This window comes from Python bivittatus, unplaced genomic scaffold, assembly GCF_059951505.1.
Source record: "Python bivittatus isolate LINGU-HERP-01145 unplaced genomic scaffold, Pbiv_v1 ctg000160_np1212, whole genome shotgun sequence".
Lineage (NCBI taxonomy): Eukaryota > Metazoa > Chordata > Lepidosauria > Squamata > Pythonidae > Python > Python bivittatus.
In genome coordinates, this window is record NW_028277076.1 from 4,891,126 (window position 1) to 4,918,765 (window position 27,640).

The following is a 27,640-nucleotide window of genomic DNA, read 5'->3' on the forward strand; positions in this document are numbered from 1 at the left end:
GAATGCCAGGACAGGTTATTCTTCTTTCTTCCAATATGCCTCCTGAAGTTTTTTTTCTTTTCTTTTCTAAATGAGATTTTTCAGCCAATCTTACCCAGTTCAGTTAAAAAGCTAACAGAATTGAGGGAGAAAAGTGAAAGATAAGAAAATCAAAAGGTGTGCAACAGATTTTTTCATCAGGAAGCGCCTGAGTGGTATAAAGTTTTGAGCTGACTAGAAAAATGCTTATTGCAAGTTCCCCAGGAAGCAGATGGCTGCTGGTCTTTATAAACATCTTCAGCTGACAGCGATATTGCTCCTACAAGCATTCCCCACACTGTTATTAAGCACATCTGAAGAAAACAAATGCTTCAGAATGCTGTAGAATTGGTGGAGTTCTTCATCAGTTGCATTTACAGTATAGTCCTTCTATCATGATTCAAACTGGGATCTCTCTGGTGACATGCAACCACACATCAAACAAGCATGGATTTCTTGAACCATACACATGAAAATGTGGGCAAGACTTTTGTTGCCCATGGCATTTATTCCACCCTCAACCTGTTTTGCACACCCAAGCTTCAACAACAGCACTGAGTAATCACCATATAATAAAAAGAATATGTAATATTTATTGTTGACCCACACAGATATGGAATCTATATGGAGGCAAGATTTCCCTGGTTCCTGAGATCTATTTTTTGAGAGTTAGGTTTTCCCTGCTTCCATGAAAAGTTCCTGCTATTGGATTAAGGGGAGGACGGTTGTTTGGAAAAATGTATCTTGATATAAAAGAGTTATAACAACTTGTGTTTGATAAGTGCCATTGAAAAGGGGTGCTCCATATAGTTTATGATCGTTATCATCCAAATTGAAGCTATTTCTGTGAAAACAGGATGCTTGAAGGACAAGCTGTACTAACCCTATTTATCAAAATTTAATATCAAACTCAGCCCACTCTGGAATAATTAAATTAAATTAAATTAAATTGCCCTGACAATTTCATTCTTCACAAGGGAAGGAATAACCACTACTTTGTTAGAGGCGTGATGCCTAAAATCACTTTCAGTTAAAAATCTCAGGGTGGGGTTTTGTTTTGTTCTGTGAAGCTACCTTAAATTGCTAAACTATGAGTTTTTAGCAACAGAAATTTAGCTCAATAAATGCATTTCAGGGTATAAATTACGACTTATGCATGACTATAGTACAATCAATTGACGGCTCATTTTCTGGGAATACCTGGAATAAATATATCAGGTGTCCATGAGCATTCATCTAAAATGATCCAATCAAGCTGTGACAGCAGGGTTTTTTTTTCCCAGAGTACATTCATTTTTGCTTGCTATCTTATGTTAGAATTTAGTTCTGGATGAAGTTAACAACTAGTACATTTTATTAAAAGTTCCAAAGATGTTCTCAGTGCATATTACTGACAAAAGGCAAGCTATCTTTCTGAATTAATCCCATTTTATTAAACATTGTGTAAAGCAACTCTGTTTTCTGCCAAAGCTAGAATGCAAAAGGAACAATTATACATTTAATCCCACTGATTTTCTCTAAAGGGGTTAATGAAATACACTGGCTGTTTGATCCAACAAGAAGAAAAGAACTTGGTTATTAAGCAATTTTGTACAAATGAAAAAACCATGCATTTTAAAAGATTTTTGCAATGCTTTCCAAGAATGTGCTCCAACTGGACTTGGAAGTCTTGTCAAGTTTTTCAAGAACTTTATTAACATTGCTAATCAATGACAGGTTGAACCTCCAGATTGCTGTGTCCCTAATGAGATATTTTTCACCAACATCATTTTCATGGTGTTTCCTACAATTGAAAAGAATGGCAATGTCTTTGGAAACTTCAAGTGTCCTACTATATCCCTTGAGAATGGAGTAGCTTGACGCCTGAACCACTTTCCTTGGATTTACAATCATTTTCTTCAAAATATTGATATGCAGTTTATAGGGCTCTCGATAAACATGTTGCAATATGTTAACTCCAGGGACGATTTTCCAAAGAGAAAAATTGAATTGGTCTGAAGACAAAAATACATTCTGAGAAAAAAAATGACTCTCAAAAAAGAAGATCCCTGCCCCTGGATTTTGATCCTCAAGGCTATGTATCATATTTTTCCAATTTAGGTGTTTTAGGGGAAGGATAATTTCATTGATATCATTAAAAACCACATACTTGCTTAGGTACATATTACGGTAGATGCAATCATTTAGAACCGTAGTTTTTCCATAGTCCCAGTCCTGGTAAGAGTACCAGAAAGAAGACAAGTTCACGTAGGAAGTAATTGGCCAAGGTATAATTTCAACAGTGCCTTCTTCAACATAAAACTTTAAGATCTGGTCCATCAGTAAGCTGCAACTCGTTTTGTAAATGTACACTCTCTCGGCACCGAGGATTTTATACATTTCCATGCTTTGTATGAACTGTAAGACATTGCTGTAATTCTCGTACATGACGGACAGGCAAATAGTGAATTCAGCAAAAAATGAAGTCCTGGGAACCCGGTTTTTGATTTCAAACTTTGGGAGCTCATCCATGGATCCTTTAGCAGATGGATGAATGGACATGTAACGTGGAGAGCAGCTTTGGGGTTCCACACACACGATATCTGCTGCACCAATGGGGAGTCCAAACCTCTCTGGATGGATGTCTATTGCTGCGCGACCTATAGAGATGCGATTGTTATGACTGCAGCAAAACCAACAATAAAGATCTTGGACTTTCTTGTAATGCACCACTGCAATTGCCCGTGTGACGTTTTGTTGCCTGCTGTCATGGTACAATGAAACAATGAAGGTTTTGTTATATTTTAATGCGGTGATGGTATCATTGACAAGCTCGCCTCCACAAAGGCCCGAGGACTGTTTTGTTTGCGGTGCAGATGGTCGTCTCCTGGGGTACTTTTCGAAGAACAGAAGGACTAGGAAAGGCACCATCAAGCAAAACATCTTCCTTCTACAGCGAGGCATCTTTTCCCTTGGATGCTGCCTCAAAAAAGCTTTTAGACAAGGGAGGGAGGAAGTAAAATTAGATTATTCTTTTTTAAAAAATAACCCCCCTAAAATGAATGAACCCTACAATGGAATTAAAGCTGAACAACATGCTTGTAAACTGATACAGGTGTGCCTGTTTCTTTCCACTGGGGCAATTATTGGAAAACAAGCCCTGTTGCTTTGTTTTAAAGTTCAAGCCCTTTCAACAAAGGCACAGCTGTCCCACCATTATAAATAAGTCACTTTTGTCCAGCATCACCTGCTCGACCTGGTTGCTGAATAGCTCCATTTTCTTACACTTAAGCAACATGTACCTTGAATACAATACATTGAACCTAACCACACCTGCTAGGTTTGTCTAATGTGCAAAGTCACACACATACACTCCTATATCTATATCTATATTATCTATATTCTATCTATCTATCTATCTATCTATCTATCTATCTATCTATCTATCTATCCATCTATATTATCTATATATATATCAATATCCTATCCATCTATCTTATCTTTATCAATATTTCTATCTATCCATCTATATTTATATCTATCAATATCTATATCTATATAATCTATTCTATCCATATTATCTTTATCAATATTTCTATCTATCCATCTATATTATCTAAATTAATATCTATATCTATATCTATATAATCTATTCTATCCATCTCTTTATCAATATTTCTATCTATCCATCTATATTATCTATGTCTATCAATATCTATATCTATATCATCTATTCTATCCCTTATCTTTATCAATATTTCTATCCATCTATGTTATCTATATCTATATCTATATATTCTATCCATCTATCTTATCATCAATATTTCTATCTATCCATCTATATTATCTATATCTATCTATATCTATATCTATATCTATATCAATACTATATCTATATCTATATCTATATCTATATCTATATCTATATCTATATCTATATCTATATCTATTCTATCCATCTTATCTTTATCAATATTTCTATCTATCCTATATTATCTATATCTATATCTATATCTATATCTAGCTATATATCATCTATTCTATCCATCTATCTTATCTTCATCAATATTTCTATCTATCCATCTATATTATCTATATCTATATCTATATAAATATCGATATCTATATCATCTATTCTATCCATCTATCTTATCTTTATCAATATTTCTATCTATCCTCTATATTATCTATATCTATATCAATATCTATATCTATATCTATATCATCTATTCTATCCATCTATCAATATTTCTATCTATCCATCTATATTATCTATATCTATATCAATATCTATATCTATATCATCTATTCTATCCATCTTATCTTTATCAACATTTCTATCTATCCATCTATATTATTTATATCTATATCAATATCTATATCTATATCTATATCATCTATTCTATCCATCTATCATCTTTATCAATATTTCTATCTATCCTCTATTATCTATATCTATATCTATTACATCTATTCATCTGTCATGTCCACAATGTCCAACTCTCAGTTCTGAAACATTCTCATGCAACCAGTCTTGGTTCAGATAAATACCATATTTTTCCGACTATAAGACGATACTTTTTTCTAAAATCCTTACCCTAAAAACTGAAAGGCGTCTTATTCAAGGCAGTCAGCCGAGAATCGCACGGTTGCAAAACTGCCCATACTTTGTTTCTGCAAAGAGGCTTCCTCCTATTGGTAGCCTCCAATCACGAGTGAAATAGCTTGTCTCCCAAACAGACTTCCTCCAATCACAAGCCTGATGTAACTGACATCAGCTGAAGCTGAACAAACCAATTAGAGGAAGGCTGTTTGCAGAGACAAGCTATCTGCAGTTTCACTCATGCTTGAATGTAATCAGTTATGCAAAAGAGCCTGGAAATAGAGCTGCAGAGAGACGGTTTGGACCTCCTCCCACCGAGTGTATCAGGTAAATGTTAACTAATTACTAAATAAAAATGTGTTCTGCACTATCTTTAAAATATTGATTTTTAAATTTTGGGCTGGAAAAGTGGGGGTCATCTTGTACATGGGGGCGTCTTATTGTCGGAAAAATACAGTACTTCTTTATTAAGGTGTACATGTAGCGTGTAAATAGAACATTGCTAAAACCAACGCCTTGGGTAAACCTCCCTCTCTTTATCCTCCCTCCCCTTATTGCCTGGCGTCCTGACTCCTCTTCACCTGTTGTTGACCTCTCTCCTTCCTCCCCGAGCTTCTTCCTGGTTCTTTGGGCCCCAGCTGCCTGGCAGGCAATCAAGCCCGTCTAAATTGCCCATATATGGTTAAGCTGCTTCCCAACTCCCCTTACAACCATTAACAGCCACCCCCCCTCCTTAGTTACAAGTGGCAGAAACAAATCAATCCAACTCCCAACGAATGCAATACAATGGAAAACAACAACAGTTGGGTGATGCAGGTTCTGACATCATCTATCTTATCTTTATCAATATTTCTATCTATCCATCTATATTATCTATATCTATATCTATATCTATATCATCTATTCTATCCATCTATCTTATCTTTATCAATATTTCTATCTATCCATCTATATTATCTATATCTATATCTATATATATCATCTATTCTATCCATCTATATTATCTTTATCAATATTTCTATCTATCCATCTATATTATCTATATCTATATCTATATCTATATCAATATCAATATCTATATCTATATCATCTATTCATCCATCTATATTATCTTTATCAATATTTCTATCTATCCATCTATATTATCTATATCTATATATATCATCTATTCTATCCATCTATCTTCTTTATCAAAATTTCTATCTATCCATCTATATTATCTATATCTATATCTATATCAATATCTATGTATCATCTATTCTATCTATTTATATATCTATCCATCTATCTATATTATCTATATCTATATCTATATCTATATCAATATCTATATCTATATCATCTATTCTATCCATCTATCTTTATCAATATTTCTATCTATCCATCTATATTATCTATATCTATATCTATATCTATATCATCTATTCTATCCATCTATCTTTATCAATATTTCTATCTATCCATCTATATTATCTATATCTATATCTATATATATCATCTATTCTATCCATCTTATCTTTATCAATATTTCTATCTATCCATCTATATTATCTATATCTATATCTATATCCTATTCTGTCTATTTATATATCTGTCAATTATATCTATATGACTCTCTTATATCTATATCTGTATCAATATCTATATATCAATATACCAATATCTATCTCTATATCTGTCAATTGTATCTCTCTCTCTTATATCTGACTCTTATATCCATACCTATATCAATATCCATATCGATATATCAATATTTATATCTACCTAAATTATCTATACCTATCAATATCTCTATTTCTATCAATATCTCTTACGATCTAATTATATTATCTATATCTATCAATATCTATCTCTATCAATATTAATACATTGATATCAATATCTATCAATATTGCTATCTATTTATATCTGTCTGCACACCCTCACACGCACACACATACTCGCAAAATGAATTTGTAAACCTCACAAAGTCTTTTGATAGAGAGCGATAGTTAGATAGATGCCCCAATTCTCTGTTTGCCCCTTTGAATTTTCACCCCTTTGCTGGCTAATACACTGGAAAAAAAATGAAATTAGCTGCTTTTCTTGTTTTGTTTTCTTCGTCGACCTCCTCAAAGTCTGGCTTCACACCATTCTGTAAAGCTTTCTGAGAAAAGGTTTTCTTCTCAAGGCGAGATGGGGGGAATAGAGGAATTTTAAAATAAGCAAACTAAGGAAACCTTCACGTGATTTAGGGAGGGAAGCCAAGGAAGGAATAACTGATATTTCCCTGACTTTAGGCTAATTTTTAAAACCAGGAGAGAAAGAACAACTCCTTCCTGAAATCCCCATCTTAAGGATCTCCTCAGAGGGCTGAATAAAAATGTTACTTTTCTCTCCTCAAAAAGAAAGAAAGGAGAAAGAAAGAAAGAAAGGGAGTCAACCCATGAGGAGTTACATGAGGAAAGGTGGAAGAGAGAGGACCATAAATGTATTTAAAAATGCCCGCCTTTTCCTCTCCTGCTTGCAATGGCCACTAATAAGCTGCCCAAAATGGTGGAAAATGGTGCCAGGATGGCGGCCTATTGCGTCTCCTTCCTCCTCCTCCGTCTTCTTTTCCCTCATGAGGGTGGGGGAAGTGCTATAATGATACAAACTTTAAAATACAGTCTCTTCCAAATCCTATCTATCTATCTATCTATCTATCTATCTATCTATCTATCTATCTATCTATCTCTCTCTCTCTCTCTCTCTCTCTCTCTCTCTCATCTTTTTAATTAGATTTCTAAGGCCACCCAGTTCAAAAGCTGTTCCGGGCAGCTTTACAAATCTAATGGATTAATGACAGTGGACTGCTAAATATGTCTGCCATTTCTGGAGGAGTCTTGAGAGATGGACTAAACCGTTAGCAGGAGTGCGGCCATATTTGTTGGCAAGCCTGCCTGATGGGTTCAATCCCATCTTTAGGAGAATCTCAAATCTCGAAGAATTTATTTAAGGCCATCTGCTAGACAATCTTCATTTTGGTCACCCACCAGCCAAACCCCTTAATCCAGATTGAGTTGGTGTCCCTGCAAGAGGCCTGATCAAATCACTTGAAAGACCCAGGGGTTGCCTTGGAAAACATACTAAACTTAGTTTATTTTAAACCCAGTTTAGTTTGGGGAAGTCCCTTGGGCTATTCTGTGAACCCAGCTTGCTTGCTTTTTTTTTTTCCTCCCCCCTTTCTCCCTGTCAAGGTATTGTTTTAAGCTAGAAAATAGGTGAATTCAGGAGCTGGGTTAAGCATGTTGTGTGAACCTGCAAGCTTCCCTGTGTCTTTTCGGAACCGAGTCCCACTGACTTCAATGGGGCTTTAAATTAGATTTCTAATTTTGCTTTTCCTCCAGGCGACTCAAGGCCAGAAAGGAATCCCCTCATTTTCCTTCTTATCTTCATATCTGTCTTGTAAGGTAGAGTTAGGCTGGGAAGTAAAAGCCATACCACGAACAAAGCCTTGGCTTGTTTTAATGATGGTTTATTGGACAATAAACATGTTGGTTTTAATGACGGCTTGTTGGAATCATGGCTTGCAAGCCACCATGCACATCACATTAAGCCAGGAGTTTTTATCCTAGGGTCCACAGATAGATTTCAGGGAGTTTGCGAACCTGGGTGGGAAAAAATATAACTTTATTTTCACTAACTGGGATGTGATGATTTATGACCTCTAGACTCCAAAAATGGTGGTTCACTTAAATATCACTACCTAAAATTATTACCCCCCCCCCCAAAAATGGTATTGAAGGGCATTGTTTTGATACACAATTTTACACTCTCTCATAATGTGTGGGCATGCATGCGATAGGGCACTCTATCTTATTTACAAAGGATTAACCTGCTTTGTAAAGAGCCCAGCGTTTCTTTCCCCCACCTTATCTGTTTGTTGAATCCCTGATTGCCTTCCAAGAGAGCACAGCGTTTCCCCACCCCATTTCCTTGAGAAGCAATTAGCCAGATGCCTGACTGAACAAGTCAGGTATAAATTAGATTCGTACCGGGCAGGCAGAGACACCGAATTCCAAACAAGTTAGGCATTTCCTTGGTAACCAGAAGAAAAAAGTTAAACTTAGATTCACCTCTTTAGGGCCCACCTTTACTCCTCCCTGGGTCATCCCCAAATTCCCTTGTATGGATATGAGGGGGTGTACTATCTGAATACATCTGAATATGCCTATAAAATCTTTGTTGCTTGCTCTGCAAGGTGTGGTTCTGGCAATACTCCTGCCACGGTGTTGGACTTGAACCATCCAGAAGTTTCCTTGGCCAATAAAACCTCTGTTAATTAAAAGCCTCGTCTCAAGTCTTCTTATTTGGCTTCATTGAAACTTGGGAAATAAAAGGTGCCATACAGTTTTATCTTTAATAACAAGACAAGGAAACACCTTTGGAGCCTAGAGGTCATAAATTATTTAATGCAGTAATAAAGAAGCACATATATTACGTTTGTGTTATTTTTCAATAGCTCGGTAACTATATTTGAGCAAAACGGGTTTATTTTTAGTGCCCTTTATTTTGTTGCATGCATTGAAATGCATTTTTATGAGAAGGGGGGGTCTGTAGGTTTCGTCAAATTCTCCAAAAGATCCATGGGGCAAAAAAGGCAACCTCCCCCCCCCCCCCGCATTTTCAGCATAAATCAGACAATTGGGTCATGCGTGCAAAAAATCCAAGTGAGCAACATATTTTTAGCATCCTGAGTTTGTGTGTGCATGTCGAGGGCAAACCTTTTATATTAGAAGAGTGAAAAAAACCCACAGGGAAGCATCATCTAAAGCTGCTGTGTTTGCTTGCACACCTGCCTTTTAATGCAACGTAATTTTACAGTCATTGGAGTTTTTTGCGAGGGGGGTGGAGAATAGAAAGGAAAATGTGTGCACACGCACACACACACACCAGAAAGGGAGAATCAGTAGTGATGAAACTGGGAAAGGCACGTGCAACCATTTGGTACAATTATAAAGACGACAAACACCCCAAGTGTTCTCAGCCATGGGATAAACCCAACCAGAAAAGATGCTATAACATGGTGGTAAACATCTGGGGAACATCTGCCTTAGATGAGGATGAGGGTCCTTCAGCTAACTCAGATGAGGTTCTATCCTGGATTTACACGCATTTGAATGTTGTCTTGCTTCACTGCCTTGTCTGTGGGCATTTCCTGTCTGTATTACACTTTGCAGTCAAAGCTCATCTTTTCTTAAGCTGTGCTTAATTCACCCTTTCAGCCTTGGCCTCCTTTGTTTGCTGATTGCTTTCAACTCATGAACCTTCTGCCCACATTTTAGTGTGCCAAAGCACTTCCATAATTGTTTACTGTTTCATAATAACAATGCGTTGTTCTCCCAGCCTTCCTAGAAACTGGTTGGGTAACTTGGCAAATATCAAGATAGAAGTCAAAGTTTAAGAACGGCTCCCGAGTCTTGTCATTGGAGCTGCTGATCTAGTTTTAGTTAATCTGTGTTTTCTGCTTTGATCATTCAAGGTTTTCCTACAACCACTTTTGCCCCAAGCATGTTCATGCTGTTCTATGCAAGCTAGGATCTCTAGAGACTACCTTGCAAGCCATCATTGTCCATATACCACCAACGAGGAGATACCTACAGTGTATAGGCACACAGGATTAACCCATAATATGGACTACTGTTCTAAAATATGAGTTGATGAATGCATGTAGGTTTGAACATCTGGATTTCCCTGAAACTTCAGCTCTTCATAGGGATTCATTGGCAGTTCTGGAGGACATTTAGTGTATATGATGCATAAGTATGAGGTCCATCTGGGCCCATACACATGGCTTCTTGAAAAGATCTTTTCCCATCCAGTCCAGAGATATGCAAAGTTTGTTGTATGTTTTTATAGCTCTATTTATGACAATGCTGGCCCTTTATGCTTCAGGAAAACTAATTCCGTAAAGTTGTTACTTAGAAGCCTTTCAAAGAACAGCAATGTAATTTTCAAAATAGTCCCAGAATAAGATAGAAAGATATAGATGATAGATAATGATAGATGATAGATGATAGATGATAGATAGATAGATAGATAGATAGATAGATAGATAGATAGATAGATAACAGATACATACATATCCTTCAAAAGGAAAACCAACAAGCCAACCGAAGGTCAGTGCAATAACAACTCTTTAATGAACTGTATCAAAAGAAATATCCAATCAAGCAATCTTCATGGTGGAGGGAGCTCCAAAAATCGGGTGCTTCAGCTGAAAAGATGCCATCTTGCACTGCGGTTGGAGTTTGTCAGCTACGGACCAGAGAAAGAGAGCATATGCCGGGGTGGAGAAGTCTATCCCAGAATACTTTGAGTCTCTGTAGTGATAGATAAAATATTGACGCTACTTGCACTGCTTCCATGGAAGGCCTCCATGTTTTTCATCCTAGGGTTGTATTGCTGGCTTATAAAATGTTTGATTTATGCAGGACTTTGTTAATGTTGGGAATCAAAGCGCTGCTATAACGCCAGAGGATTTTGTTTGGAACAATGGATTCCTTGGCCAAATTTTTATTTGCAGGTCTCTTGCAATGGAAGAGAATGGCAATACCGCTGTTAACCTGCACAGAAACCCCATACTTCTTGATAACTTTGTGGACCGATGTCTGAACCACTTTTCTTGGGTCAATCACCATTTTCCTATTCCTGACCGCAGGGATGTATTTTGGTTGCCTGTAGATATATTCAAGGATGTTTTCTCCAGGCACAGCATGCCAAGATGAGAAGTTGAATGGAGTTGTGGAAAATAGGCTATTACCATACACATGGTTTTCAAACAGGAAAACCCCAGCTCTTGGATTTCCCTTTTCCAGTCTTTGCATTAGGGATTTCCAGTCTGCATCCTTAATGGGGAGAATCATTTCATCAGCATCAATGAGCACTACGTATTTGCTTCTGTACATGTTACGGTAAATGCAGTCATTCAAGGCTGCAATTTGCCCATAGTAGCCAATATCTTTGCCACCCATCGAGTGATGCCAGTAAGATGAAACTTTCAGGTACAAATGGATCGGCCAAGGAATGATTTCAACAGTGCCTTCAGAGATATAATAGTCCAAGACTTTCTCCATGAGTGGGCTGCAACTGTTCTTATAAATCATCACCTTTTGTGCCCCCAGGATTTTATACATCTCTATGGTCTGTACAAACTGCAAGACGTTATTGTATTTTCCAAACATGGTAGAAATGCACACAGTGAACTCCAGGGAGGGGCTCTCTGAGTGGAGGTTTTGGACTGGAAATAATGGCAGCTGGGTAGCCTCTGGATCCACGGAGGGGTGAACAGAGATGAACTGGGAGTAACAGTCTTGTGGCTTAAGGCAAAGCAAATCTGTTGTTCCATATGGGAATCCAAATCGGTCTGAGTGGATGTCTATCTTTGCTTTCACTGTACAACTAGTATTGCTATTTTGACAGCAAAAGATGCAGTAAAGTTCCTTGACTTTTTTATGGTGAACAATACTCAGAATACGGATGAAATTTCCATCCCTTCTGTCAAAATAGGGGGCTATGATAAAGCTGTTTTTATCTTTGAGTGGAGTGATTGTGGTGTTAGTTAAATACCCTTGGCCTTTACAAGGATGATTGTCTTGTTGTTCCTGCCACGTCTTCACAATCACCTTATCTTGCAGGACACTTTTCCTCCAGTAATAGGTCACCAAAAAAATGGAGAAAAGAAATATAAATCTACATGCTGAGTTAACCTGTTTCCCACAGGTGAACATTGTTAATGCTCGTGCTATTCTTCCTATTCAGTATTCCTTTTAATTTAACCTAATAAATAAAAGAAAGGGAGAGAAATGAGAGAGAAAAGGCATCAATTGCCATATATCCATATTATAATGTAATGGAAAATCCATAATCTGCTCTGCTTTGACACATTTTGTCGCTTAGTAAACTGGTCATTTAATAATCTGGAGTAGAAATTATGGAACCTTTTTATGCTGGAACATGGTTTCTCCTAAGATCAGTAGCTGTACTCATCTTCTTTTTCTGGCTGAGGAACTGTGTTCCTTCTTCTTTCAACTTTGTGGAGTTGGAATTGCCAAGGCCAACCTGGCCATAAAGAGAGGAAAGACTTGGGGTGTCCCCAAAGTTCTGATACTGCAAATGCTCTGCTGTCCCATTTATGACCTTTTGTGGTGTTCTGATCTCCTACGGATATAAGTTGCAACTTCACATTTTTTGCCCTTCCTTTAATGGCTCAGAAATACATGAGAAGGTAGGCTTGTTCCACCATTCCTGAGTAGGAATCAGGAAATTTATTCACTTGAATAGGAGGAAATCCTTTTGGTGGGAGAGAGGAAGGGAACAGCAGGGCAATCGGTTGAATGCTTACTCAGAGGGAAGCCATTTCATGCTTTCTCTTTTATACTTCCAGCTTTGAGTACTAGCTATTCTCTCTACTGAATTTTTTAAGTTGCTACACTTCCTTATGTTTAACTGGTATATTCGTAAATAAAATATTATAAAATATTAAGAGGATGTGTGTGCCTTAACAGGCTCAAACACACAAGGACAACTCTACTTTTAGCTGTTCTGGATTTTTTTTTACAGAAGAACAGCTTAACAATAGCTAAAATAAATACAAAGTTCGCAGGATCCACAAAAGCTATGCAATTTCATGGCAGTTCTTAGAGAATATTTTAACATCGGTTTTGGCTGATTGATTAACAGATCTAGACCCTTCTCTGCCATCCCATGAGGATTTTCTATTTCTTTGCTAGCCAAGAGATATTTGTTTAAAAATATAGAGGCTAATCAAGAGACAACAGCAGATATGCCAGGATAGGAAAATAACAGCTACTCTTTAAGGAAAACAGCACAATTTTGTTGCCTTATCAAAGATTTCGTTATTTCAACCAGTTCCCATTTTTTCCAGTCCTACCTGTCCTCAGCTGCTTTCTCTAAGAACAGTAGATTGCTGAGACGGAACGCCCAATCTTCTAACTTGTACAGAAAGTTGGACGTTATGAGACTTGGCCCAACCCAGAAAAAAATAAATAAATAAAAAACCGAGTTCAAATTCGCAGCCATAGATTTTATTTGTTTGCTACTTACCTAGAAGACCCTTGAGGCAAAGCTTCTTCTACTTCAATTAGTTGGAGTTTTCCAGCTTCTGGAGAGCTCCCAACTGCCCATTAGAGGTTCTTGAGAAGATCCAGATTCTTTTCCACTGACTTTTTCAGAGTCTACCCTTTGTTTTTAAAAGACCAGACCTTTTTCTATTACCAGCAGTGGGAGAGGTTGTGGTATCAGACTGCATGTATATGATAAAGAGTCATATCTCAACGTTGGGGATGTGTATTACGCATCTTGAGTTTGCAGTTGGGTTTCTGGCATGCATGCTCTATTTCCTACACCAAGCTACCACCTTCTGCATGTTTTACACTACAACTCCCATCATCCAGTCTGGATGGAATGTGGGGAGCTGTAATAGAACACACCCCAAAGGCCCCAGGTTCAAGTTGAGCCCACGGGCAATTCAATCTTGCCAGTTGTCATTGTAGGTCAAGCTATTTCTCTTGCTCCAGATCCAGCCTGCTGAAATAGCCATAATCTCGCAGAGTATGCTTGCCAACAGAAGAAAGTTTTATCAAAGACAACATATTTTTCTTCACTGTTTGATTAAATATATGCAGTTTGGTTTAGTTTATTAAAATGCACAGTCATAGAACAAACAGTAAATGTATACATATATGCATATTCATATCTGTTTTGTTGTTGTTGTTGTTCAGTCGTTAAGTCGTGTCCGACTCTTCGTGACCCCATGAACCATATCGTGCCAGGCCTTCCTGTCCTTTACTGCCTCCCTGAGTTTGTTCAGTTTCATGCTCAATTCATATGTATGCATACTTATAAATATTTCAGGGTATCGTTCCAGGCTTCCTTATCTTGGAGCGCACATTTCTCTCGGGCGGATGTTGCCCCACGTAGCTCCACAGCTCTCTTAAGAGACTTCCATTCAAAGGGGGTGCATTTTATTCCTGCTGTTTGCAAGATTTTTCTAAGATTATTTCTCAGCTTCTTTATGGTGTTCAGATCTGCATTTTTACACAGTTTAATCCCCTAGAAGCAATGCAGGCAATGTTATGCCAAGTGTAGAAAAGGAGTAAGTATTAGAGAGTAAAGGAAATTAAAAACAGGAGATAAGGGAGAGAGAAAAAAGAGGAAATCTGACTCCACTCACTGTATCTTATATCTTTCTATCCTTCCAAACTGTCCTTGCTTCCAGATTAACGGATAGTGTTTTGTTCCACCACATTCAATTCACTTTTTAAAAATATGTTCCTTTTTTCTTTAACATTCAACTCACTTTTATGCTTCTCCTGACCTACCCAGTTCTCACCTTCTTTTAACAAAAGCCGGCAGAAGCACATTCCTATTAGCCACCTTCATTTTCACTTCTTTTGCAAACATTCCTTCCTAGGAACAGATTTACCACCCTCTACTTTTCTACCCATGTTTATACAGGGAGTCCTCATTCAGCAACCACAATTGGGGCCGGCAACTTGGTTGCTAAGCAAGTGGTTGCTAAGTGATGGTGCTTACGATCTTACTTCAGCTTTCTTTTGCTTTACAGACCTGTGAAGGTCATAAATGCGAGGATTGGTTGCAAAGTTACTTTTTCATCACTGTTGTAACTGTGAATGGTTGCTAAATGAGGCAGTCGGCAAATGAGGACCACTGAGGTCTTGAAATGTCTAATTCCATGTTTGTGTCTTTAGAGAATAGTTTATCAAAGAGCACAAATGTACCTACTTGCTCTTTCTCCATTTCTCCATTTATGTATACAAGTGCTTCCCGTGTTATGAAGGGTTGTATTCCCGGAGCCCGTGCATAAACCAATTCTTCTCTGTGTTAGATCATGCATTACATTCACATGAAGATGTAAGGTCTGGCTTATGTAAGTCAGGGCAGGTAACCTGGAGACTGCCTCTAACTAGCTATCATTCACTCCATTCTAACCATCAGACTTGGCTACCTTGGTCTTTGTGTATTAATTTTCAGATCCGTATTCCTTGCTGTATCATACAGCCTGTCTAATACTCATCACAAGATGTTCAGGTTGTGAGCCAACAACATAACATCATCCGCGTGCCACACACCATAACCAGCACATCTCTCACGTCACCAGAAGCATCCTTTATACATTTATCCGTAAATACAATAAACAATCAACAGGACATACGCAAGTTTACCTTCTCCCAGCTCAATGTCCAACCATTTGCTAAGTCTTCCGAAGCTTGCAGTAGTTCCATCGTACACGGCTCTCACTGCATTTGACGTTCAACTTTCAGCTGCATATTTGTGCAACATTTCAAAACCCAACCTTATTAGCGTTATTGTATGCTTTCTCTAAATCAGCAAACGTATGGTAAACCTCCTTTCTCACATTCATTTACGTGTTGGTGAAATAATTGTCAGGATTTTCATTCTCATGGGAAAGGATTCATCCCATTATCTTTACAACAATAACAATATTTTGGCTATAGAGATCATGTGAAAAACATCTGTTATTGTGTGTTGTGTATTGTGCTATTTACTGCCACCTATTGGCGTGTGATTGAAGGCAAAAGGAGAAGAGGACGGCAGAGGATGAGATGGTTAGATAGCATCACTGAAGCAATGAGCATGAAACTGAGCAAACTCAGGGAGGCAGTGAAGGACAGGAAGGCCTGGCGCAATATGGTTCATGGGGTCACGAAGAGTCGGACGCGACTTAACGACTGAACAACAACAAATTGGCGTGTGTATGCTAGGTACCCAGTGGCATAGAGCTGTAATACAAGGAGAGGAAAATGTTCAGCCTCTCTGAGTAGTTGTTAGTTGTTTTAGTGTTAGCCACTATGTAAGTTTTATGGGCTACGTAGTTGTAACAAAGTACCAAGTAGTGTACCTCTTCTCTAAGAGTTTGTAGCTAGAGATTTTGTTAAGCTTGTGTTGCTAATAAGTCTTGGATGCTACAATATAATGAGAAGATGTGTTTTTCTTTATATTTTGTATGATATTTGCATTTTATGGAATTTTGCATTTTTATCAATAAACACCAGTTAGTATATATTTTCTGACTGGATTTCTTTGGGAAACAAGAAATGGACATTGCATTGTGTTTGCTTTCATGGCTAATCTTTTCCTGGAGTTTTTGCTGCGCTCTGCACAAACAGGAGTGTTTATGATTATCACTCTTCTTGACAATAATGTCATTGATAAATATTTGCAGACCTTACATGGCTCTCACTGCATTTGACGTTCAACTTTCAGCTGCATATTTGTGCAACATTTCAAAACCCAACCTTATTAGCGTTATTGTATGCTTTCTCTAAATCAGCAAACATATGGTAAACCTCCTTTCTCACATTCATTTATGTGTTGGTGAAATAATGTCATTGATAAATATTTGCAGACCTTTTCAGTGCATTCAGGTGTTCATCAGAAAGGAAATCAGAGACAGGCTAAACTGATTCTACGCATATGGGTTCTGCTCCCAAATTGTGAAATTTAGTGCCTCTTCCTCAAAACCCTGATTTTCTAGAGTTCTCTAGGATACCACAGGGCAGATGAAAAAAACATTCCGTTTTAAAAGGTTAAGGACAGAATTCTTTCAGGGCTGCGTGGTGCGTTGGCCTATAAATATGAGTGGAGCCCCAAATGTACGGGGACACCCCTTTTCTCTCTTCCCCACCAGCAAAGCATAAGAAAGGGACAATTTTCTGTTACCAAAACTGGTTTCTGCAGTTTGAAGTTAGGTAATGTCCTGGGACCCCAGCTGTCCATTGACTGGTTTAAGTGATTAACTGGACCTTCTGAAATCAGAACGAAGTCATCGGAAGCTCTGCTTGACACCTTAAAGTCCCTTCCTTCCTTCCTTCCTTCCTTCCTTCCTTCCTTCCTTCCTTCCTTCCTTCCTTCCTTCCTTCCTTCCTTCCTTCCTTCCTTCCTTCCTTATCTGAAGAATCATCTACCACATTCTGGCTTGAAACATGCATATGGAAACATATGCACACAGACACACAGACACACTCTTACACACACACTGAATGGGTTTCTTTTAATTAAAATTTAATGTGTTTTTCAATGCAACCTCTTAGGGCATACATTTAAAATAAATATTCAGAACAGCAACAAATACATTCTTACTCCAGCCATGTGTTTTGGGTATCAGAACTCAACAGAACTTTCTGATCTATCCCCAAATGTTCTTCTCTTCAGGTGCAAAATTGCAGCAAAGGAGAAAGGAAGGCACTGTTTCATAATGTTAAGCCATTGTGAGTTGGAAACTTCTGCTAGTTTTCTACAAACATCCAGAGATTCTCTTTTAAGTGCAGATGTACTTTCAGCCCACCATTCCTTGCTAAAGGCCTAATTTTTTCTAGAGATGCTCATCCTTTCAGATCCCCTGATTTTTACTATACTTGATTTTCAATAGTTTTCTTGCACATTAAAACTGAAAGGCGTGTGTCAACAACTCACTCTTGGGATTATTACATTATTTCAAACATGGCCTTAGAAAGTTTTATAGTTTGGCTTTAGGTGACCACAACATTTCAAAACAGGGAAAATAAAATGATCGGTAAATCCAGATCTCAAGAACTTTCAGGTTTAAAATAAGCCTTGGCAAAGGCCAGGTCATCAAGAACTCTACGCAATGCTCTAAAATATTTAGTTTTAAAATAAGCAACTGTTTCCATTATTTGAAGTAATTCCCACCCCTTTTCAACATAGGAGATAAAGAGGAAGAAAGATGTTTCACCTGATCTAATATAGAAGAAGCATAACCACAGGTGATAATGGAACTTTGGGGAATCTATCTTCCAAAATGTTGATTAGAACAATTGAAATCTTGTAAGATCTTGCATCTCTTCCTCAAGGAAATAATGCTCTACATTTGGGGCAGGTATAACAGGATTAGCCTAATAATCCCCATAAGTTACACAAAACTATTTTGCGAAGATTGAGATGCTATTCAGTTTTTAAACATCTTTTGGACTCTGGAAATCATCATCTTTCAGAGTGATTGATCTTTTTTCAAATCTCTACAGATAGTCCCAGCAATTATCAGCATGTGCTGCAGTCTAGAGCTTGCAAAGAATACCAACAAATTAGAACGATCCTCATGCATTCAGGCTGGTCACCAGCTGAGTATTCCTTCCCCAAATAATAAATTAACAAAAAAATTATTCATGCCCTTTTAAAAAAATAAAATATATTTTGAGTATCCCCCTTCTATATGTTCAACCATTATTTCTCGATATTTTTACAACTGCCTGGTAATTGTGCATAAAAATCTCTTCTGAGAGTCATCTAGGAGGGGCTATAAAATAATGTAAATGAATGCGTTTATGAGTCTCATAAAGTCTTTTTAAGTGGCTATGGAGTTACACTGCCGTTCTTTATTGCTTATGGGCTGTCCAGTCAGTATAGCCAGCAGAAGTGCAACTTTATGAGACAATACAACAAATATCATTGCGTTTGTAAACTTGTCTTTCAGATTATCTGTGATTATGGTGACATGTTCTTACACTGATGGTGGTGATGATCATCTCTAGCATTGATAACACAAATCCCAGGACTTTGGAAGTTGATAGCAGTGGTGTATCCCCCCGGATGTGAATGAAAATGGAACCATTAAACTGATTGAAGATAGCAGCAGTGATGTGGGGAATAGCAAGAATTCACTCCAATAGAAAATGGACTGGCCCCATTGGCTGTGAAACCATAAGTGAACTTTCCCCCAAGAAATAACAGGTGGGGGAACAGGAGTCATAGAAGTTTTAAAAAATGGGGAAGCTGTGGCATTTTGACAAATGCTACTAGGTCTGGTGTTTTCCTGGTAGATTAAAAAGAATATTAGGAAAGTTACACTAAATGCATCATTTTTTTCTTGTCTTCCAAACTTTAAAGACCCATTCTGGTTAGAAAGGCAGTGACCATCGAGATAATTTTGCAGGATTTAAATTGTGAATCTCAACCTCAGATGCCCTTTAAAAATTTAAATCATTTCCAGGGCGTGACCTTCTTGAAGTTAGTGAAGCCATAGAGTTTTGGGATATGATTGTTCAACATCTTTTAAATAGTAGTAACAACAACAGCAACAATAATCCTGGATTTCATACTCTCTCCCCTATCATATCATGTCAGAAGGAAATGAAACGTTGAAGGGAGTGGCACTAATAACTACCTTCTTTGGTGATCATCACAAAGTGGTTGTAAAGGATCTGTCTATATAAGTCGGTTGTCCTTCAGTGTTCCCATATGCACAACTCTTTGAAAAGATACTTATCCATTTAGTGGAAATATCTGAAAATGATTATATATATCCTTGTAGTCCTGTCTTCAATAAAGCAAGTGTTCAAATGTTGGCACAGTTGAACAAACATAATTACCCAAATGGGCCTATTACAGAATTTTGCCCTGAATACAGTGAAATATTTTTCAAGGGAAGTTCCAGGCAGGACTTCCATGTTCTACATCTCCATTAAGTCCTATGTTACGCCTGCAAATGGATTTTATCTCAAGGCTTCATAAGCAGTTGCCGTGGACATGACCCATCCATTCTCTACAGTTTCCTACAGATTGTTGGCTGAAACCACTATATGTCCAATTTATTTCTCCCTTTGACTTCCCATTTTTCAAGTCAAAAAACTGTGTTCTTTCTCCTAATTGGTAGTGTTAGGCATGTTTGGAGAGATATCTATCCCAATGATTCAAGGAGATTTACTGCACTAATGACTGTGGTCAAGCTAAAGTGCCATAGTGAAATTCTAAAAATAAAATGAACCCATAATAAATAAACAGAGAGATAAAGAATAAGGACACATTAAAACCTTATGAGAAAAACTAGCCCACCAACCAAGATATGGTGCAACACTAATACTTTAATTGAAGATCATCAAAGGACTAGACATTCGTCTTCATGGAAGAGGGGCTTAAGATGGGGTGCTGCATCTGAAAAAGAGAATATTTTCCTGAAGTAGAGAGAGTGTCAAGGTTGAGAGGTAGATCATGCAATTGAGAGTTGTCCTCCCTGCATTAAAATAATTCCATTCTTTGTTGGAACTTCTAGCCATCGAGAACATTGAGTATGCACATGCTATTTATGAAGGTATCACCTTTTTTGCCATTGTGCTGGGTCATTGGCTCCTAAAATGCTGGATTTAAGCAAGGCATTGTTAACTTTTGCAGTCAAAGTTTTGTTATATCTCCAGAATATTGAGTCTTGAACCAAAGCATTCTCAGGCAAATCTTTATGTTCAGGGGTCCTGCAATGGAAGTTAATGGCAAGTTGACTAGAAACCTGGATGGAAGTTTCTCCATGCATCTTGAGAACAGAATGGACTGAAGTCTGAATTACTTTTCTTGGGTCAACAATCATTTTCCTGTTATTGAAACCTTCAGTTCTATTTGGTTCCTTGTGGATGTGTTCAAACATGTTGACTCCTGGTACCATGCTCCACAATGAGAAGTTGAAGGGAGTCCTGGAAAACACATTGTTACGGAATACTTGGTTTTCAAACAGAAAAACCCCAGCTCTTGGATTTCCCTTTTCCAGTCTTTGCATTAGGGATTTCCAGTCTGCATCCTTAATGGGGAGAATCACTTCATCAGCATCAATGAGCACTACGTATTTGCTTCTGTACATGTTACGGTAAATGCAGTCATTCAAGGCTGCAATTTGCCCATAGTAGCCAATATCTTTGCCACCCATCGAGTGATGCCAGTAAGATGAAACTTTCAGGTACAAATGGATCGGCCAAGGAATGATTTCAACAGTGCCTTCAGAGATATAATAGTCCAAGACTTTCTCCATGAGTGGGCTGCAACTGTTCTTATAAATCGTCACCTTTTGCGCTCCTAGGATTTTATACATCTCTATGGTCTGTACAAACTGCAAGACGTTATTGTATTTTCCAAACATGGTAGAAATGCACACAGTGAACTCCAGGGAGGGGCTCTCTGAGTGGAGGTTTTGGACTGGAAATAATGGCAGCTGGGTAGACTCTGGATCCACGGAGGGGTGAACAGAGATGAACTGGGAGTAACAGTCTTGTGGCTTAAGGCAAAGCAAATCTGTTGTTCCATATGGGAATCCAAATCGGTCTGGGTGGATGTCTATCTCTGCTTTCACTATACTAGTATTGCTATTTTGACAGCAAAAGATGCAGTAAAGTTCCTTGACCTTTTCATGGTGAACAATACTCAGAACACGGATGAAATTTCCATCCCTCCTGTCAAGATAAGGGGCTATGATAAAGCTGTTTTTATCTTTGAGTGGGGTGATTGTGGTGTTAGTTAAATACCCTTGGCCTTTACAAGGATGACTGGGAAATTTCTCTTGGTTAGCGTTTCCATTCACAGGATACCAGTCACTGCTTTTCTTCCAATAATACAGCACAAAACATAATGTGAGTATGAAAAGAAAGCTGAAAATTCTAGCGGGTGAGCCATTTTTTCCCCCCCAGATTAACATTCCCAGGCCTCCTGCAGTTGTTTGTTTAGTATTCCATTTCATTTGATCCAATAAGAAGAGGAGGAAAAAAGAGAGCGAGGTGCCATCAAGTTACTGCTTGTTCTGCAAGATTAATTCTAATGATGGTGGTGGTTTTCAGTTCTTTCTATTCTGACCACCTAGATGGGAGTTAAATAGGAAACTAGTTAATATTGGGGCATGAAATCACCTGCTGTCAGAGCAATTAAAAATATTGTTAAAGAGGGGAAAAAAAACAACAGAGTAAGGAAATAAGAATGGGGAATGGATAAGGTGATAGGTCAGCCTCTGCCTATTTCTCACAAAGGTCATTAGCTATCTGTGATCATCTCCCGCCAGAACAGCATTGTCAAGCACTTTTGTAGGAGTGGAGAGGTGGAACTAATAGATAGTAAAGAGGGATATGGAAAAGTTAGCAGATTCCTGGCTGCTAGCTCTCTGTGAAAGGAAGATCAAGGATTAGAATGGCTTGGTGGCATTGACTCCTAACAAAGAAGAAAAAGGAAGAGGAGAGGAGAGGAGAGGAGAGGAGAGGAGAGGAGAGGAGAGAAGAGAAGAGAAGAGAAGAGACACAAAAAAGCTGAGGAAAAGTCCAGAAGGGAAAGAGGTAAGATGAGGAGATGTCTGTGGCAGAGAGAGAGAAAGAGAGAGAAAGAGGAGAGGAGCAAGTGCATTGCCGTGAGTCAGTTGACGCAGAGACACTCCATGACAATGGAGAACCTGGAGGGAGTAACACATCGAGAAGGGATGACTTGAATCATGGTTGCTACACAGCTTACTTCCTTCGGAATCTGAGCTGGGGGGAGTCAGGGAGGAAAGGAAGAGATAAAAATGCAGTAAGTGGAAGAGTTAACCAGTAAAGCAGTATAATATAGCAATTTCACTGATTACAGTAGTCAGTTGACCATATCAAGAAACAACAGGCTCAGCTGCAATGAAATAGGATAGAATATGAAGTAAGATGAGGTAAAATAAAATAAGAGGAAATAAAATAAAAATATAAAATAGAGAGAGATAAAATAAGATAAGATTAAATAGAATTAAATAAGATGAGTGCTAAAATGCAGAACAGGGTGCATTTAGATGAATGCATCATCTTTCTGTGCTACCCCAGCGTGTTCTATGAAACGTGGTATCAGTTGAACATCCCAACTGGTCAACTTAGCAATTCTATAATATGCGTTTATGCCCTGAAGAAAGGAAAATAGTCTTTTATTGTCCATTGGGACCACAGTAAAAGACAGGAAAACAGTAAAAGAATAACTTGAGGGTAACAGATGGAAGAGGAGAGCGGAGGGGAAGGGAAGGGAAGTGAAATGAAACGAAGATCTCAACAGTTCATTGGAGAAAGATGTTGACACATACACAGTGTGCTTCAAGAGTACAAGCTGAAACCTAACTATACAAATTAAGATGTAATAGGAAAGAGAAGAGGAAATCTTTTGCAATACAGAAGGCCGTTCAGAAGTGACTCAAATAAGAAGCACCCGCCCTTCTTTAGGTACGCAACCAATTCATTTTGTGTATGTTTTGTAATAAAGCACTCTTTTTCTAATAAAAGCCACATATCCTGCCTAGTTGTCACCATCCCTTAGACTGAAAGAACTGGGCATAGTTACAGAACTCCTTGCATGTAAAACAAGAGAGTATAGTTTCATTTTACAATATATATATATACAGTATATATTCAATGGGCGGGCGGTTCTTTGCTGTGGGGGAAAGATCAGGAGAATTCTTATTTCTCCTACAAAGTTAGATATCAGTCTATCTCTTACCCAGCAATCTGAGAACAATTGCCTTGCTGCTAACAAACCATTAACTTGATCTAGCATGACATCAGATTTTGTCTGACCATTCAGCTCAGTGTAAAATAAAGGGGAAATACTTTAAAACAGAAACATCATGGATGACACATCCATGATGGAGAGTCATACGTTCATATCATACATCTTGCTGGTGCTTCAAAATACTATATTACTAAGAGTAACTAAATCACCAATTTAATCTGTTTAATCTGATGGGCATGATTGAGCTCAGCCTAAAATTAATGAGAGCAAAGAAGGCAGATGTGATATTTTAAAAATTGCTTTTGATAACTATCATATTTTTTAATGCACTTCCATACGTATTCCTTTTTTTTTTTTAACCTCACCAAGCTATTTTGGGCATAATTCTAGATTGTGGTTTCATGTTACATGAATTTGGGTCCCATCTGGTCCATCGTCTTCAACTTCCACTAATGCAACAAATTTTCTGCACAGCTTCTTGACTCACATGGAGGTGAAGATTGAGGTGCATCTCCCACCCTTGCCCTCAACATCATGTACATTGCTAGGACTGATATTTACACATTGAGTTTCAACTTTTGCAAAGGGCAGCCAATTGTTATTTGGTCAAAGGGCTGTATGAGGCCCATAAAAATAGAGTTTTCTGCAGAATGTGAGTGCCCCATTCCAGATATTCATGGGGGATAATTTGTAGATGTTGGGACCTAGATGTCCATGAGAATTTCTGAGGATAGCTCATCTTTCCATAATCTAGTGTCTACCCATGCCATAATAATACAGGTGACCTTCTTACTAAGGTCATTTCCTTAACATTTCCCTGTTTCTTAAATTGTAGGAGGAGAGCCGTATCAGCCTATTCCAAAGACTGGTAACGCCTTTTCAGACTAACACACTTTATTCAAAAGTGTAAGTTTTCGTGAGCCACAGCTCATTTCATCTGCTGCAATGCTAATTAGTATTTAAATGTGTCCAAAATGCAGCAAAACCAACAAAAAGTCCAGTGTTAGAAGCAGCACTCTTTTCCTGCGGTGTCTTTTTTCCCATAAATTGTTGACATTTCTTGTTCTTCACAGTGCTCTTACAGGAACAGCTTAAAACACAGTTGCCCAAACTAGAATCCTTCAGCGCCAAGTGAATATTTCTTTATTTATTTGAACGATTTTTACACTTTGTAAAACACCCACACACTTTACAATTTTTAAAACAAACGCAACACTTATGTAACTCACAGCAGCTCTTGTTCGAGTGTTTCCGTTTAATCAGTTTCTCCTTTATCAGCCTCTCTCTGCCATCCTTCACCTTCTGTGAGGAAACCTTTGGTGTTTGTAAAAATAAATACGTTGAGCAAAGAGGAGGAGGCTGGTGGAACCAGAAAGAAACCCGCTTCTAGACTCCCAAGAAACAATGCAACTTTGCTGCTTTATCAAACTTCTCACTGTTTATTTCACCAACCCATTTCAGGGTGTTTCCATTTCTTTCGGTCTGCAAACCCACCCAGTCAGCTACGGCAGCTGTTTCTCCAAGCTATTATGACTTTTTTCATCAATGTCCTCAGCTGCCATCACCCTACCAGCATGCTTACGATGGAAGGTGGTGGATATAATCAAACGTGCTTAGATGAGTACAGGTTGGGGCAGGCTGAGATCAGATATAAATCAACCTTGCCGGCTCCAAGGCTTTTCTTCTCAGCACTTCTGGATCTGGCCTGTAAACAACCATTTCACGATCTCCCAGGAGCATGACTGCTAAAAAATAAGGCAATCTTTGATTAAAGATTTAATTTGATTAAAGATCTTTGATTAAAGATCTTTGATTAAAGAGCTCTCTATGCAGTTTAAAAGGGCACCTAACAGGAGCACAGATGGAACTTGCATGAAAATTGAGGGCTACCTGCAATCCAGGCTTTCCAGCTCACGAGCCAAGCTTTCTCCAACTTGAACCCAATCTTTGCCACCTTTCCCCCCAACAATAACTCACTATTAAGTTATCTGAACATCCGGGCCACTTCAGTCTTCTGCCACTTCTCTGACGCCTCCACCCCAAAGCAGAAACCAAAACATGTCAGTCTAAAGTGATAAATGTTCTATTAATTAGCAACATGGTTTAAGTCAGGGATGGAGTTCCTTTGACTGCTGCTATGGACTGCGTGCTCTCCACACCATGTGGGGATGGAGCCCAAAAGGAGTGAGAACACCCCTTGTTTCTCTCTCACTACCCGCCTTTCTCCCTCTTCAATCATTGTCTACAGAGGAGAGAGAGAAAGAGGCATTAGGTTACAGGCAGCCCATTCAGTGTTAACTGATTAACTCTCTGATCCCAGAATCCAGAAGGGAGCACCCTTGGATGTCCCCTTCTCTCCCCAGACACAGACCCATGCTTCAGCCATTTGTTATTTATTGAATGTAGAACTTTGAGATCCCACCGATTTTTAGCTGGGGAAGGTAAGAGAAGGGAATCTCTATTTTCAAGTTGTATTTAAGGTAACTTTGGTAGACAGAACATAAATGTGTTAATAAGTAGATGTCTCTCTCAGAATTAGATGGAAATGTCTTCCCTTCATCAAGCTTTCTTTAAGTTAGGGAGTGGAGGAGCAAGCAGCAGCAATTAAGGAGAGGTTTCTGTGAAACCTTCAAGAGTTGGAAACCTTTGCCAGGTTTTCTCCAAATCACCCAGAGATCCCCTACTTCATCTCCACTTTCTGCCCACCACCCCTGGTACCCAGCTGGCAAATTCGTGTACTCACATCACTCCTGCAGTTGGCAGTCTCTTCATCTTCACAGCCTTCTGGTTCTCTGCACGTTTTCCATTCAGCCTCTCTCACAACAGGAAGGAGTGACTCAGCATCCTACTTTTGAAATTCTTTCTTCATCCTCTTTCAGTGGGGAAGCAGAGCCTCAATATATCTGGCCCTAAGAAAATGAAGCAATTCCTCAGGCGTCTCTGACAATTGAGCTTCAGTTTTCATCCCTTTGTTGTGGCTAGTAGGAGGGAGCTATCATTATTATGGTAGATGTGGGGGGGCGGGGGCGGGCGGTGATGTAGGCTGTTTTTTTTTCCTTATTCTTTGTTGTCAGTGCTGGGGGTGTTTTGTTGGGGGTTGGAAGATATGGATGGGTGGGCTGGGACAGAGGAACTCTGGGGAGGGGGACTGGGGGAGATGTGAGTGTTGGGGGGCTATTGATACAGTGAGGGGCAGGGGTAGGTATGATGGAGATCTGAGGGTGGGCTGTACTTGGGGACACCAGGAACACTGTCAGAGAGTGATTCTCATGTCTGGTCCTCAGCATTGGCCCTCAGAATCAGGTAGGCATCCTTGGTGGTCCGGAGTCTGGCTGCTGCTTTTGAATGCCAGGCTGGTGTGTAATACATCTGTCCTCTTTCATGATCTAATATTGTGGATGAGGGTGCAAATCTGGCATGCATAACTGAGACGTGGATGGGCTTGGGGGTGGGATGGGGATTGACCCTCTGGCTTAAGTTGGGCCTGGAACATTTGAGATTGTTGGTGATGTACCACCATCCCTGCTGCCAGCATCTTCCATGCCTGAGCTGCTGGATTCCTTGGCCAGGTTGGCGGTGGAGTCCTTGAGGCTGATGGTCTTTGGGGACTTTAACCTGCCACTTGGCGATGTTGAGTCCAGGAATGCTCAGGAGTTCATGGCCTCCATGGCAACCATGGACCTGTCCCAAATGATAGAGATCAGTTCCAGTCAGTTCCAGTTAGTGTTGATGGGGAGG

The 27,640-nt window shown here is 38.7% G+C and overlaps 3 protein-coding genes across 11 annotated transcripts; all 3 read right to left on the bottom strand.

Moving 5' to 3' along the window:
- Positions 1–1,632: 1,632 nt before the first annotated feature.
- On the bottom strand, positions 1,633–2,961 carry LOC112540019 (uncharacterized). Its single transcript, XM_025163367.1, has one exon. The coding sequence runs from the start codon at positions 2,959–2,961 to the stop codon at positions 1,633–1,635; it is 1,329 nt and encodes a 442-aa protein (XP_025019135.1).
- A 7,761-nt stretch (positions 2,962–10,722) lies between these two features.
- Positions 10,723–14,338, bottom strand: LOC103054713 (uncharacterized). The gene is made up of 2 exons (XM_088146992.1): positions 13,688–14,338; positions 10,723–12,400 (listed from the first exon to the last, which is right to left on the bottom strand). Exon 2 carries the CDS (start codon positions 12,349–12,351, stop codon positions 11,032–11,034), a length of 1,320 nt encoding a protein of 439 aa, XP_088003118.1. The 5' UTR covers positions 12,352–12,400; positions 13,688–14,338; the 3' UTR covers positions 10,723–11,031.
- Positions 14,339–20,455: 6,117 nt separating this feature from the next.
- LOC103055112 (uncharacterized) lies at positions 20,456–26,860 on the bottom strand. Of its 9 annotated transcripts, none has more exons than XM_088147000.1 (4): positions 26,646–26,860; positions 25,880–25,934; positions 25,132–25,216; positions 20,456–22,255 (listed from the first exon to the last, which is right to left on the bottom strand). In XM_088147000.1, the coding sequence occupies exon 4, from the start codon at positions 22,137–22,139 to the stop codon at positions 20,736–20,738; it is 1,404 nt and encodes a 467-aa protein (XP_088003126.1). In that variant the 5' UTR covers positions 22,140–22,255; positions 25,132–25,216; positions 25,880–25,934; positions 26,646–26,860; the 3' UTR covers positions 20,456–20,735. The 9 variants fall into 9 exon arrangements, with proteins under 9 accessions (XP_088003126.1, XP_088003123.1, XP_088003125.1 ...); XM_088146997.1 differs by having other exon boundaries at positions 25,132–25,647; XM_088146999.1 differs by lacking the exon at positions 25,880–25,934.
- Between the last annotated feature and the right edge of the window lie 780 nt (positions 26,861–27,640).